Below are 14,782 nucleotides of genomic sequence, written 5' to 3'. Positions count from 1 at the left end.
ACATTGTTTCGGGTTTCGAACTTGAGACCTTGAAAGGGGAGCACCCCAAGGCTCAAGTCAATTGCCAACCCCTTTGACATCTTTTGTAAAACTTTTACACAATTGTCCCTCAAAGTATCAGCACTTCCCTCCAATGATTGGATCTGTTCCACCACGGACAAAGAAATTAAGGACCACAACTCATGGTAAAAGAACATCAACAAAAGATAAGCAAATTTTACTGAGCATGTGCACATCTAATGTTGCGTGAATACCACTCACATTGTAAATATCACATATAATACCAACTAGACCTTTCAGTGTATGAGCACATGTACTTTGAAGAGGTGTAGGATCTAATAAGACATAGTAGCCCTAGATTCTTATGTCAGTTAACTGCTGGCATAGCATTATCAAACAATCTATAGAATCTTTCATATTGAAGTAATTGGTGCTACATCTAGCATCTAACAATGAACTATACCACAAATAAGCATAACTAGCATTTGACATCTAATAAAACATCATTTTAAGCTCGTACGAGGAAGAATACTTCAGCTAAAGCAAATGTCATCCTTGCAAAACTTGTTCCTCCTTAGGTGTTTATATTACCCTTGGGTAAACTATCTCAATCCTCATTCTTAGACTCTCAGGGTTTAGTCTAGGCAAGGTGGCAAACCAGGTTCCACAAAGCCCAAATACAGTCCAAACAAACTGTCCAATAAATTGCTGAATCAACAAGTACATGAATTCTCAACTTGCTATGTCTCACTTTTTTTTTTTTTTGAAACTGGTAACGAAGCCTCACTTTTAAGACTATATAACATAGAAAAAACAAATTTCGTTAAAAAACAAACAAACAAAAAAAGGTCTCTGCATTAATATAAGGGCCAAAATAGCAGCCAAGGGGTGGTCTGACCAAAGAGAAAGCACTAAACTGATTTCGCGCATCCAATTTCAACTCCATGCCTGATTTCTATAGCACATCCAATTTATAATTTGATGCATTCTCCAGGAAAACAATAAGCACAATGAAACCGAATAGGATGCCAGGATATACAGGAAGTAAGTTTTCTTTCTTTTCCATCTTTTCTTCTTTCTTTTCCATCTTTTCCTGAAATGAGATTCATTAAGTTAATCAAAGTCAGGTTACCTCTACTGCGATCAGGGTGCTTTCAGCTTGATGTGGGTGCTCTGTCATCAAGCATCCATAGATAGAACTGCAGAAAGAACGGAACAATCCAGCATACAGTATTCTTGTTGAGCTAGGCTTGAGCTGACAAGCAAGTTATAAGGCTGATTGCTTTGGAAGGTTACTAACACTTTCAGTATGTCCATCCATTTGACAATGCGTGATTAAGTCATTTGAAGTCATGGAATTGGAGATCCAGGAAAACTTTACCATGGTCTCCAGAGCCATAGGTAATATTTCAGAATATCCTGCTTTATTTAATCCATGGGCTAAAGTACTGCACATAGCAAGACTAGGTACAAAACCTTGCTCTCCTATTTCATTGAGTGATGCCAATAGTGCAGAAATTTCTCCTTTCTCACACCAAGACCCCACTAATGTTTCACTTACATGTCCTTTCAAAAGACCTTTATCCAAAAGTTCATTCCAAAGACTGAAAGCTTTATGTGGATTCCCTTCTCTGTAAAGTACATCAACCATCGAGCTGTAAACTACTTCATCAGGCTGAATTCCCCCTGCCACCATCTCCTCAAATAGTGAGAACACCTTCAATTTATCTCCAATTCTGTGATAACCTTGTATGAGTGAAGTGTAAGTCACAATGGTTGGTATCAGTTTCTTAACTTGCATCTTTTGGAAAAGCTCTTCTGCTTCTTTCATCATTCCGTTCTTGCAACAGTAGTCAATTAAAATGGTGTAAGTTACATGATCTGTTGGGATGTGCATATCAGACATATTCGTCACCAACTCCAGTGCTTCACTCAATCTTCCTAACTTGCAGAACCCATCAATCAATGTGTTGAAAGTAAGAGTGGATGCAATTCCCTTCTCTATCAATTCATGGAATAATGGCAATGCCTTCTCTACCTCTCCTGCCTTGCAGCATCCATGAAGAAGAGCATTGTATACAAAGGCATCCGGTTGAACGCCCCGTAAAGGCATTTCATCTGATAGACGAAATGCCTCATTTAGATCACCGGCTTTGCAGTAACCATCAATGATAGTGGAATAAGTCACACCATTTGGTGCCAAACCCTTTCCAGAAATACCATCAAACACTTCTCTGGCTCTCGATAGGTCACCTGACTTACAAAGACCACCTATTAAGCTATTATAAGTCACGATGTTTGGTCTAACCCCCTTTTGACTCATTTCATCAAGAAGTAGAAAAGCCTTTTCCAAATTACCCTGCTTGCAGAAACCAGAAATCAGTGAGGTGTAAGTGAACACATCAGGAACTAGACCCTTATTATAAAGTTCAGATAGAACATCCATGGCATCTGACAACTTCCCATTCTTTGAGAGGGCATTTATAAGAACACCATAAAGCTGAACGTTTGGCAATCGTCCTATTTTAAGCATGCGATTCAGTACTGAAAATGCTTGCGATATATTCCCATGTTTACAATACCCGTCAATGATAGGCGTAAAAGTGGCATAATTAGGCGCTACACCACGATCTAGCATCTCCCAGAAATACTGTTCTGCAACTTGCATATCCCCTGCCTCTCTATACCAAGAAATAAAAGGCCCAAAAGTATATGAATTCGGTCTCAATCTTCTCTTCTCCATTTCAACAAGACACATTTTTGCTTCATCTACCCTTCCCACCTTGCAGAGCCCACTAATAATTGAATTATAACAGAAGATATCAGGTAATATACCTTTCTGCCACATATCCTGCACAATCTGTTTTGCTTCTTCAAATTTACCATCCTCTACATAGCCTTTTATGATGGGGGTGTAGATGACAGCATTTGGTCTCACACCAGCTGCAATCATTTTCTCCAAAACAAGAATCGCTTGACAGAGATCTCCAGAGTTGCAGTAAGCATTAATCAGCACACCACAAGTATAGGCCGAAGGTACCAAGTTTCTGTCAGTCATCTCAACCAAAAGTTCAGAAGCCTTATCCGTGTTATTCTTGCAACCATAGCCCTCAATTAAATAATTGTATGTTTGCACATCAGGGAATATACCCATTTTAATCATGTCACCCTTGATAGTTACTGCTTTATCCATCTGGCCGACTTTGCAGAGCCCATTTATGATAGAATTATAGGTCATTATATTCAAACTCTTTCCACGTGCAACCATTTCATCCTTTATTCTAAATGCCTCCTCCACCTCTCCCTCCTTCATGAATCCATCAATTAACGCAGTATATGCAAAATGATCAGGATTTTGACCTACCTCACACATTTCATCCAATATCCGTTTTGCCTCCTTGGACCTCTTTTTCTTACAGAAGCCATCAATGAGTGTACTATAGGTATAGATATCTGGAACCAATCCCATTCCTTCCATCGACTTCTTTAGCTCCAATGCTTCATCAACTGCACCTGTCCCACACAAGCCTCTAATAACTACATTATACGTAACCAAATTTGGACTGCACCCCTCCTCTCCCATATCATGAAGAAGTCTTTTCGCGTCCTTAATATTACCAACCTTGCAATAAGCATTGATCACATTGGTGTAAGTGTAAACATCAAGACTCATCTTGCTCTCCAACATTCCCTCATATACCTTCCAAAACAGTTCCATTTTATTACCATTTAACAATTCATTCAACAATGTATTACAACACAACAAACTGGGTAAAAAGCCTTCATTTTTAACACCCAAGAACATAGATACAGCCTCATTTAACATACCCTTTTTCCTATAAGCATCAATTGGCAACTCAAACACAACAACCTTCGAGCTAAACTCATCACATTCCTTAGCACATTTAACCAACGAGCTTAAAATATCCATTACTGGAAATCTTCTTCTCTGAATCATTTCATCAAACACCTGGTTGGCAGGTCCAAAATTGTTCGAATTGCACAAAGACAAAGCAAGAATAGAGAAAGAATCAATGTTTTGAGTCAAATGCACTTGCTGATTCGACCAATCAAAGAAATCAAGCAATCGTTTTGGATTTACAACCAATTTATTTCGATCAAGAACTGAGTAAACCACATCTGGGTTGAGTTTTTGCGGGATTGTTGAAGATTCCAAGAGTAATTTCCAGTTCTTGTGTTTCAAAATCGTAGAGATTTCTTCATCAGTGGATTTATTTGGTCCGGTAATGTTGTGGGTACTACAAAAAGAGACATGTTTTGATTTCTTGATTATATGTCTTTGACAATTGAAGATAATAGACAGTTTCTTTGAAAGTAGTAGATTCATGATTTTCCTAATTAACTTGTCTGGGTGTTGCACATAAGCAGTTAAAATTACAACAAGATCTGAATCAAGAAAGGTTACAAAGAGGCCTAGGAAGAACGGTTAGAGGGAGTGAGCAATGGACGCTTTTTTCCGCTGCTGCAATTTCTATCTTGTACTGACGAAAGTGGGAAAGATGAACTATCCCCCTAAAGTTTGCAATTGGAACAAAAAATGGATTTGGATTTTCTTCTATTCAAGAGGGTAGGATCCTATTTTCACTTCTTAGTTTAGCTTAAAATTTTTAGTTTATGTTTTTACAAGTTATAAGTGTTTATTAAACAAAATTAAATTGGATAATTGCATATTTAGACTGCTCGTAGAAATAATAGCATGCAAATATATATGTTGTGTATATTAAATATAAATATACATAACCAGTGTATATTTTGGCTGACAATTAAATTTTGGCGGAAGGGATAAAATAAAAAAGTTTAAAATTAATTTAATCTAATTCGTCATGATTTGCATGTCACGTTTTTAAGATAGTATTCTTTAGTTCAATAGTTCGGAGTTCACTAAATTTGGTTCCTTAACATGCATTAAATAATCGTGATATAAAAACGTATTAGAATTAGGGAAAAATTTCAAAATATACAAGTTGGCCACTTACATTACAAAAAAATAGTCCAAAACTTACATTACAAAAAATAGCTCAAAATATAAAGATATATACAAATAATATACATACACTTATACCAACATATGCAAATATATGGGTTAATTTTGATAGCATTGTTGCCCCAATAAACATACAGTGTAATTTTCTTTTAGAATTATAGGCAAAAGCAGTTTCATAAGATATATTTTTACGCATGTTCCTTTTCGGGACCACGGCTTAGTAAATAATATTTTTATTTCTCTTGAAATTTATGAATTTCTCTATTTCTCTTACAATTGAAGGATTTTTTAGATCACATTCTAACGATCTTTTTGTACTAAACTAAAAATCATAGAAAGCATTACAGTACAGTCTAAAGTTTTGCATATATTAGATGGTAGTCTGACATTTTATCGTTTTAGGGAATATATATTTACATAACTTTTAAGAATAATGACAAAATCTAAATAGTAGTTTAAAAAGGAAACATTTACGTAAATCAACCTTTCCCTGAGAGGCCTAGAATTCAGGCCACGTTGGGCCTAATGTAACAGACTTGGACTGCTTGAAGCCAGAATTAGGGCAATTTGCAGGATTGTCCTTCGCTGGGGATGATTTTAAATTTTTGTCCCTCAAAATGGTGGTCTTTAACTTTTACCCTTCAGGCAGAATTTGCACATGGACAGAATTTGTAAATTTCTGGCTTAAGGCAAAATTCTGCCTTGCGATTTTATTTTTTGAGGTTCAGTTCAACCCACAACCTCGCACAGACATTAGGCGAAGGGCTTTTTAAAACTTAAAGAACACCAATTTGAAGGACAAAAATAAAGACCATCCCAAATGAAGGACAATCCGCGCAAAAAAAAAAAAAGGCGGAATTAGGCTTAACTTTTCCCAAAAGCATCATACTGGATTTGTAATGGTGAATATGGGGCTCTTCAAAGTAAAAAGCCAATAAAATAAAATGGGCTACTAGAACTTCAAACGGTTCATAGACCTTTTCTATTTTGTATTTCGTCACCTGTTGGATGAATGGGGTTGGTAAGAGTGAATTGGAGCTTCCTTTTGCAGTAGTAGATAGGGGTGTCAAATTGGCAAGTTGAACTAAATTTGGGTGAGTCAAAATAGGTTATGATCCATTGATTGAGTTAATAAATAGGCAGGTTAGTTATTTGGACTGGCATAGCATTATCAAACAATCCATAGAATCTTTCCTATTGAAGTAATTGGTGCTACATCTAGCATCTAACAATGGATTATACCACAAATAAGCATAATTAGCATTTGACATCTAATAGAACATCATTTTAAGCTCGTACGAGGAAGAATACTTCAGCTAAAGCAAATGTCATCCTTGCATAACTTGTTTCTCGTTAGGTCTTTATATTACCCTTGGATAAACTATCTCAATCCTCAGTCTCAAGACTCTTTTAGTCTAGGCAAAGTGGCGAACCAGGTTCCACAAAGCCCAAATACAGTCCAAACAAACTGTCCAATAAATTGCTCAGTCAACAAGTACATGACATTCTCAACTTACTATGTCTTACTTTTAAACCATATATAACATAGAAAAAACAAATTTCATTAAAAAATAAACAACAAAAAAGTCTCTGCATTAATATAAGGGCCAAAATAGCATCCAAGGCGTGGTCTGACCAAAGAGAAAGCACTAAACTGATTTTGCACATCCAATTTCAACTCCATGCCTGATTTCTGTAGCACATCCAATTTATAATTTGATGCATTCTCCAGGAAAACAATAAGCACAATGAAACCGAACAGGATGCCAGGATATACAGGATGTAAGTTTTTTTTTTTTTTTTTTTCCATCTTTTCCTGAAATGAGATTCATTTAGTTAATCAAAGTCAGGTTACCTCTACTGCGATCAGGGTGCTTTCAGCTTGATGTGGGTGCGTAGTCATCAAGCATCCATAGTTAGAACTGCAGAAAGAACGGAACAATCCAGCATACAGTATTTTTGTTGAGCTAGGCTTTTTTTTATTTTTTATTTTTTCTTACTTATAAGGCTGATTGCTTTGGAAGGTTACTAACACTTACCGTATGTCCATCCATTTGACAGTACGTGATTAAGTCATTTGAAGTCATGGAATTGGAGATCCAGGAAAACTTTACCATGGTCTCCAGAGAGCCATAGGTAATATTTCAGAATATCCTGCTTTATTTAATCCATGGGCTAAAGTACTGCACATAGCAAGACTAGGTACAAAACCTTGCTCTCCTATTTCATTGAGTGCTGCCAATAGTGCAGAAGCTTCTCCTTTCTCACACCAAGAGCCCACTAATGTTTCACTTACATGTCCTTTCAAAAGACCTTTATCCAAAAGTTCGTTCCAAAGACTGAAAGCTTTATGTGGATTCCCTTCTCTGTAAAGTACATCAACCATCGAGCTGTAGACTACTTCATCAGGCTGAATTCCCCCTGTCACCATCTCCTGAAATAGTGAGAACACCTTCAATTTATCTCCAATTCTGTGATAACCTTGAATGAGTGAAGTGTAAGTCACAATGGTTGGTATCAGTTTCTTAACTTGCATCTTTTGGAAAAGCTCTTCTGCTTCTTTCATCATTCCGTTCTTGCAACAGTAGTCAATTAAAATGGTGTAAGTTACATGATCAGTTGGGATGTGCATATCAGACATATTCGTCACCAACTCCCAGTGCTTCACTCAATCTTCCTAACTTGCAGAACCCATCAATCAATGTGTTGAAAGTAAGAGTGGATGCAATTCCCTTCTCTATCAATTCATGGAATAATGGCAATGTCTTCTCTACCTCTCCTGCCTTGCAGCATCCATGAAGAAGAGCATTGTATACAAAGGCATCCGGTTGAACGCCCCCGTAAAGGCATTTCATCTGATAGACGAAATGCCTCATTTAGATCACCAGCTTTGCAGTAACCATCAATGATAGTGGAATAAGTCACACCATTTGGTGCCAAACCCTTTCCAGAAATACCATCAAACACTTCTCTGGCTCTCGATAGGTCACCTGACTTCCAAAGACCACCTATTAAGCTATTATAAGTCACGATGTTTGGTCTAACCCCCTTTTGACTCATTTCATCAAGAAGTAGAAAAGCATTTTCCAAATTACCCTGCTTGCAGAAACCAGAAATCAGTGAGGTGTAAGTGAACACATCAGGAACTAGACCCTTATTATAAAGTTCAGATAGAACATCCATGGCATCTGACAACTTCCCATTCTTTGAGAGGGCATTTATAAGAACACCATAAAGCTGTACGTTTGGCAATCGTCCCATTTTAAGCATGCGATTCAGTACTGAAAATGCTTGCGATATATTCCCATGTTTACAGTACCCGTCAATGATAGGCGTAAAAGTGGCATAATTAGGCGCTACAACACGATCTAGCATCTCCCAGAAATACTGTTCTGCAACTTGCATATCCCCTGCCTCTCTATACCAAGAAATAAAAGGCCCAAAAGTATATGAATTCGGTCTCAATCTTCTCTTCTCCATTTCAACGAGACACATTTTTGCTTCATCTACCCTTCCCACCTTGCAGAGCCCACTAATAATTGAATCATAACAGAAGATATCAGGTAATATACCTTTCTGCCACATATCCTGCACAATCTGTTTTGCTTCTTCAAATTTACCATCCTCTACATAGCCTTTTATGATGGGGGTGTAGATGACAGCATTTGGTCTCACGCCAGCTGCAATCATTTTCTCCAAAACAAGAATCGCTTGACAGAGATCTCCAGAGTTGCAGTAAGCACTAATCAGCACACCACAAGTATAGGCCGAAGGTACCAAGTTTCTGTCAGTCATCTCAACCAAAAGTTCAGAAGCCTTATCCGTGTCATTCTTGCGACCATAGCCCTCAATTAAATAATTGTATGTTTGCACATCAGGGAATATACCCATTTTAATCATGTCACCCTTGATAGTTACTGCTTTATCCATCTGGCCGACTTGGCAGAGTCCATTTATGATAGAATTATAGGTCATCCCTTTCCACGTGCAACCATTTCATCCTTTAATCTAAATGCCTCCTCCAGCTCACCTTCCTGCATGAATCCATCAATTAACGCAGTACATGCAAAACGATTAGGATTTGGACCTACTTCACACATTTCATCCAATATCCGTTTTGCTTCCCTAGACCTCTTTTTCTTACAGAAGCCATCAATGAGTGTGATATACGTATAGCTATCCGGAACCAATCCCTTTCCTTCCATCGACTTCTTTAGCTCCAATGCTTCATCAACTGCACCTGTCCCACACAAGCCTCTGATAACCACATTATACGTAACCAAATTCGGACTGTACCCCTTCTCTCCCATATCATGAAGAAGTCGTTTGGCATCCTTAACATTGCCAACCTTGCAATAAGCATTGATCATATTGGTATACGTGTAAACATCAAGAATCATCTCACTCTCCAGCATCCCCTCATAAACCTTCCAAAACAGTTCCATTCTATTACCACTTAACAATTCATTCAACAATGTATTACAATACAACAAACTGAGGTTAAAGCCTTCATTTTTAACACCCAAGAACATAGAAACAACCTCATTTAACATACCAATTTTCCTATAAGCATCAATTGGCAACTCAAACACAACACCCTTCGAGCTAAACTCATCACATTCCTTAGCACATTTAACCAACGAGCTTAAAATATCTGGAAATCTTCTTCTCTGAATCATTTCATTAGACACCTGGTTGGCAGGTCCGAAATTGTTCGAATTGCACAAAGCCAAAGCAAGAATAGAGAAAGAATCAATGTTTTGAGTCAACTGCACTTGCTGATTCGACCAATCAAAGAAATCAAGCAATCGTTTTGGATTTACAACCAATTTGTTTCGATCAAGAACTGAGTAAACCACATCTGGGTTAAGCTTTTGAGGGATTGTTGATGACTCTAAGAGTAATTTCCAGTTCTTATGTTTGGTAATTGGATTTACAACCAATTCGTTTCGATCAAGAACTGAGTAATTTTCTAATTAACTTGTCTGGGTGTTGCACATGAGCAGTTAAAATGCTAAAAGATCTGAATCAAGAAAGGTTACAAAGAGGCCTAGGAAAAAAAGGTTATAGGGCGCGAAAACTTAAGACTAACAACTCTTGTAATTATTATATAGGTCACACATTTGACCATCCCTAGTCAAACCCCAATTAAAAATTTGATTAAGGGTCTGTTTGGAAAGCCACCTGGTAATTACAAGGGTAGTAATTACACAGTATTGTAATTACAACGACCTATTTGTTTGTCATGATATAATTACAATATGAATTACAAAAGTTGCTTTCGTTAAGATGTCAGTAATTATACATTTTGTTTAATTTAAAAATAAAATTTAATTATCAAAAATTTAAAATTATTATTAAAAAAATGTGTGCCTTTATAAATGATATTAAATTAGTTATTTAAGAACACATTGTTTCTTGAAATATATTAATTAATAATCATATATTTGTAACTAATATTTTAAAAAATAATTGATATATAATTTTCAAATTTATAATATTTTAATTTTATTTAATTATAAAACTTAAAAGCAGACTTTTTGTGAGAAGATCATGGATGGTATGTTTGACAAAAAAAGAATATTTATAAATATAATGCCACAACATTATTCAAATGTTTGACAAAAAAGTCTATCAATCGTAAATAAAAATAAACAACTCGAACGCGAAATAATAAAAATAATAACACTAAAACAAATAAATTAAAATCGAAAATATAACCTAAATTCAAAATCCAAAAGAAAATTTTTAACATAATACTCTTATCTCAAATTCCAACATTACATAAGTAAGTTCCAACGAGACTTAAGTAAATATAATTCAAAAGAAAGGAAAAATAAAGTCTATAACCTCATTCAAAATGAAATTCTACTTTAATAACGTCACTCATTATATGCCAAGTTTGTTAATGACTCATTCTTTCTAATATTAAGAGGTATAGTTTCAAAAATTAGAATAATAGCACGGTTATGCTAAGTTAATAAAATTTAAAAAAAAAATACGAGTAATTACATAACCACAAGAAATAAAGGCCGGATCGTAGAAGAAAGCAAATGAAAGATAAGTAATATAAAAGAAAAAAATATATTTAAAAAAATAAAAATAATTAAAAAGTAAAAAGTAAAAATAATTAAAAATAATAGAAATAAAAAATAAATTAAAGAAGAAAAGAAATTGAAATAAAATAAAAAAGAAAGAAACTAAAAAGTAACTCCGAAATTAGGGCCAGTAATTACACACCTACCGCCCCGCCCGACCCCTCCCCCCCCTTTTGAGATGTAGAGGTAATCGCACCCTCTCAATTATAACCAACTCCCACCCAACGCGTAATTACTTGATCAAATAAATGTACCAAATCGCGTAATTACACCCAATTTCAATTACCTGGGTGGCTTTCCAAACAGTTGTGTTAAAACAGTCTTTACATAAGAGGCCTAGAACTCGGGATATGTTGGGCTGCTTGAAGCCTGAATTAGGCTTAACTTTCCCGTACCCAAAAGCATACTGGATTTGTAATTGTGAATATGGGCTCTTCAAAGTAGAAAGCATATAAACTAAAATGGGCTACTAGAACTTTAAAGTAAAATTTATTGTGCATGATTCCTTCCATTATTACCTATTTATAACATAACTAAACTTTTCAATAATTATATTTTTAAGAATAAAAGATAACATATTTACTCCACATAGCTACCAGTTTTACCAATTATCTGATAACTTTCCACACCCTAAATTTGCCCAACAAAAACGTCTCTCTCTCCTATCCCACTAACTTCACGCCATTATTCACAATATCCCTAAATTTTCTCCAATTTCAAATCAGCTTATAATTCTACAACTTCCCTTTGTTATCTCTAATTAACTACTCATTAATTTCACTCATGATTCAAATCTAATTCCCAAAAAAAGGTAAGATTCTATACCGATTTTTTAATTTTCACCGTGTATTTAACCTATATTTTCGAGTATTTTTTTTTTCGTTTTAATCAGTAATGCAACTCTAAATAATTAATTATCGTTTGTTCTTGTTTTTTTTGCTTAGATTCAAATGAAAATGGCTAAGAAAGCTTCTACTCCTATCGAAAGTGTTTAGTAACCCGAATTCGATATTCCTAATTTTTCTTTGGGAATTTCTCAACACGCCATTGCAGGTTTCTTATGCCGAGAATCGTTAAAAAGAATTAACGATCCTAGGCGTTTCCGCCGATTACGTGGATTCAAGAAAGAAACAACAACAAAAAAAAAAAGGTTTCTCAACTTAAAAACAAAGTTAACAGAAAGCGTCGCGACAATGTCACACGAATGTAAAAAAATTGCTAAAGCCAAACATAACGTGGATGAGGATGATGATGCAGAGAGGTATATTTATCTTATATTTTAAAAGATATTTATTCATTTTTTTTCGTACAAGCTATTACGTATCCGTTAATTAACTGCATCTATTTTTTTTATGTGCATTTTAAGTATATTTTCTACCGTTATTTTTTTTCACATGTTTCTTCAAATATTTAAGTCGTGTTTATTGTTCTTCACCATAACAAGAATTTTAAGATTTTTAAAGTATATTCGTGTGTATTTGTCGATAAAGCTATTACGTATCCGTAAGTAAAATTTTTGATCATTTTTTTCGTGATCAATGGGTGTGTACGTGGCACTTTACGTCAATACTCGAGCTACGAAGTCATCCCAACCGAATTCGATAAGCAAATTGGCACCGTACGAGACACTACGTGCCTTTACGCGACTATGTACGGGATAAGTCAAACAACAACGTATCAAGTGATAACGAGCAACCTCCAAGACCAATTAGACTAATTGTGTTAGCTGATTACGAATAGCTTGATAAACAGATCTTGATTAGGCACCAAGTCTTTTGTGTTTTTGATTTTCATGTTGAACAATAGCGTAGTTGGTTGCGACTTTTGTCGTCGTTTTTTAATTTTGGACATATGTTTTACGCGTAATGTTTTTTAGGATGATTAATGTTGAACACCACCTTATGGTTTTTATATTGTCGTTTCTTTCAAGTATGTTATTTTTTTCAATGTATACATTCCATTTTTCATTTTCCGTGAAATGTATTCATTTAACAAAGCAAGATATCTAACCGCTAATACAGCCGAATATACATAAAATATATCTCGAGATATATTTCATAAGTCCATTTTTTAACAAAAGGTGTTACAAAAGTTAAAATTTCATCTAAATACACTTCAAATATATGTAAAAAATATATGAAATATAGTTAACAGTAAAACCGTAATAAGATTTATATACTGTACGATAAAACGCAACTAAAATATAGCCCAAATATATACGAAAAACAAATATTAAAAAATTCACAAGACAGAGTTTAATTTCGCTTATGCCCCCAACGCATACACTCGTGAAGGAATTACCAAATGCAGTTTAATCTCGCATACTTATGCCTTATGGGCAGACTTCGCATAGCATGTCGGTCCGCATAACTTTGATAATTCCTTCACATGTTTATGCCGGTCCGCATAAAAGTTTGTCCATTAAAAGCATGCCCCCACCCCGCATAAATTTGTAAAGGAATTACCAAAGTTATGTCATACCCCGCATACTTACGCTTATGCGGGGGGGCAGACAGGCCGGGCCCGCATAACTTCGATAATTCCCCCAAAGCGCGCCGGGCCAAAGATAAAAGTTTGCCCGTCGAAAGGATGCCCCCACCGCATAACTTTGCGTGAAGGAATTATCAAGTGTTTACGGACCCGCATACTTATGCCAAGTCCGCCCATATACGTAGTATGTCGGCGTCCGCATAAAAATTTGTAATTCCTTAACTAATCATTGAATTTTTTATTTTTGGTTAAAAATATGAATGTACTTTTTTTGAATTCAAATTTTTTTGAATTTGTGTAGCCGTTTGAATGAGAGCGGATCGTATATGGAACGGGACGATATTTGCGTGAATCCGGGGAACAATAAACAACGATTTTAATTTAAATTGGAATGTATTTTGTTTCCATAAATATAGCAATTTCACAAATTTCAAATACGTCTATATTTCCGCTATATTTGCACTATATTTTAGTATACCAAATAAATATATATATACATCTAGCTATTTAATTGTAAATATATAATACGTAATATAATTGTTGTAACGAGCTAAAAGAATGTTTATGAAAATTTGGCTACAACTTTAAACAACAAAAGACCTTTTCTCGTTTTGTATTTTGTCTCTACTGTCGATTTAACGGGTCAAAAAGAGTGCATCGAGCTTCCTTAGCGGATATGTCAACCCAAGTTGGATTAAATTTGGGCAAGAAATTGGCTGAGTTAATAACGATGGAAAGTTGTGTTACTTGGACTGAAAAGGGCGGATCAAAATGGGCTAAATAATGGATCATCACCCAACTCGTCCAACTCTTACCAAGTTTTAATTTCTTTGATTCATGTAATTTGTTTAATTACTCGTAATTTTTCCATTTATTATGGCTATATATAACATAATAAACAAAAAAAAAAAAGTTTTTAAGCTTTCTTATAAATCAATGTTTTCACATTTCAACCCAACTTTTTTTATATGAAAATGGAATGAACTGTCAAAATGTGCAAACTAATAAATAGGTGGATCTGTAACCTGTCAAACTTGAACGGACTGAGGAGGTCATGTTTTATGACCCTTTTGTCTTTTGCAAAATGTGTTAAATGTGAGGGCATTACATTTCTGAAACTGTAAGGAAGTGTGGCCCAAATTAAAGGACTATTTTGTAAGTATGCATACTTTGAGACACAGTGAACAAA

General features: G+C 35.2%; 1 protein-coding gene and 1 pseudogene across 1 annotated transcript; both read right to left on the bottom strand.

Annotated features, from left to right (window-relative positions):
- Positions 1-80: 80 nt before the first annotated feature.
- Positions 81-4,521, bottom strand: LOC132055588 (pentatricopeptide repeat-containing protein At5g61990, mitochondrial-like). The gene is made up of 2 exons (XM_059447490.1): positions 1,133-4,521; positions 81-143 (listed from the first exon to the last, which is right to left on the bottom strand). The coding sequence occupies exon 1, from the start codon at positions 4,346-4,348 to the stop codon at positions 1,268-1,270; it is 3,081 nt and encodes a 1,026-aa protein (XP_059303473.1). The 5' UTR covers positions 4,349-4,521; the 3' UTR covers positions 81-143; positions 1,133-1,267.
- Positions 4,522-6,458: 1,937 nt separating this feature from the next.
- Positions 6,459-14,782, bottom strand: part of LOC132055202 (pentatricopeptide repeat-containing protein At5g61990, mitochondrial-like) — a 19,149-nt pseudogene continuing 10,825 nt past the window's right edge.

This window comes from Lycium ferocissimum, chromosome 5 (assembly GCF_029784015.1).
Source record: "Lycium ferocissimum isolate CSIRO_LF1 chromosome 5, AGI_CSIRO_Lferr_CH_V1, whole genome shotgun sequence".
Taxonomy (NCBI): Eukaryota; Viridiplantae; Streptophyta; class Magnoliopsida; order Solanales; family Solanaceae; genus Lycium; species Lycium ferocissimum.
The sequence above is the reverse complement of the archived record's forward strand: the minus strand, read 5'-3'. Positions and strand labels throughout refer to the sequence as shown.

Bases quoted from the DNA above. Each gene is read 5' to 3' on its own strand.
- LOC132055588 (XM_059447490.1), bottom strand. From the start codon at position 4,348: ATGAATCTACTACTTTCAAAGAAACTGTCTATTATCTTCAATTGTCAA.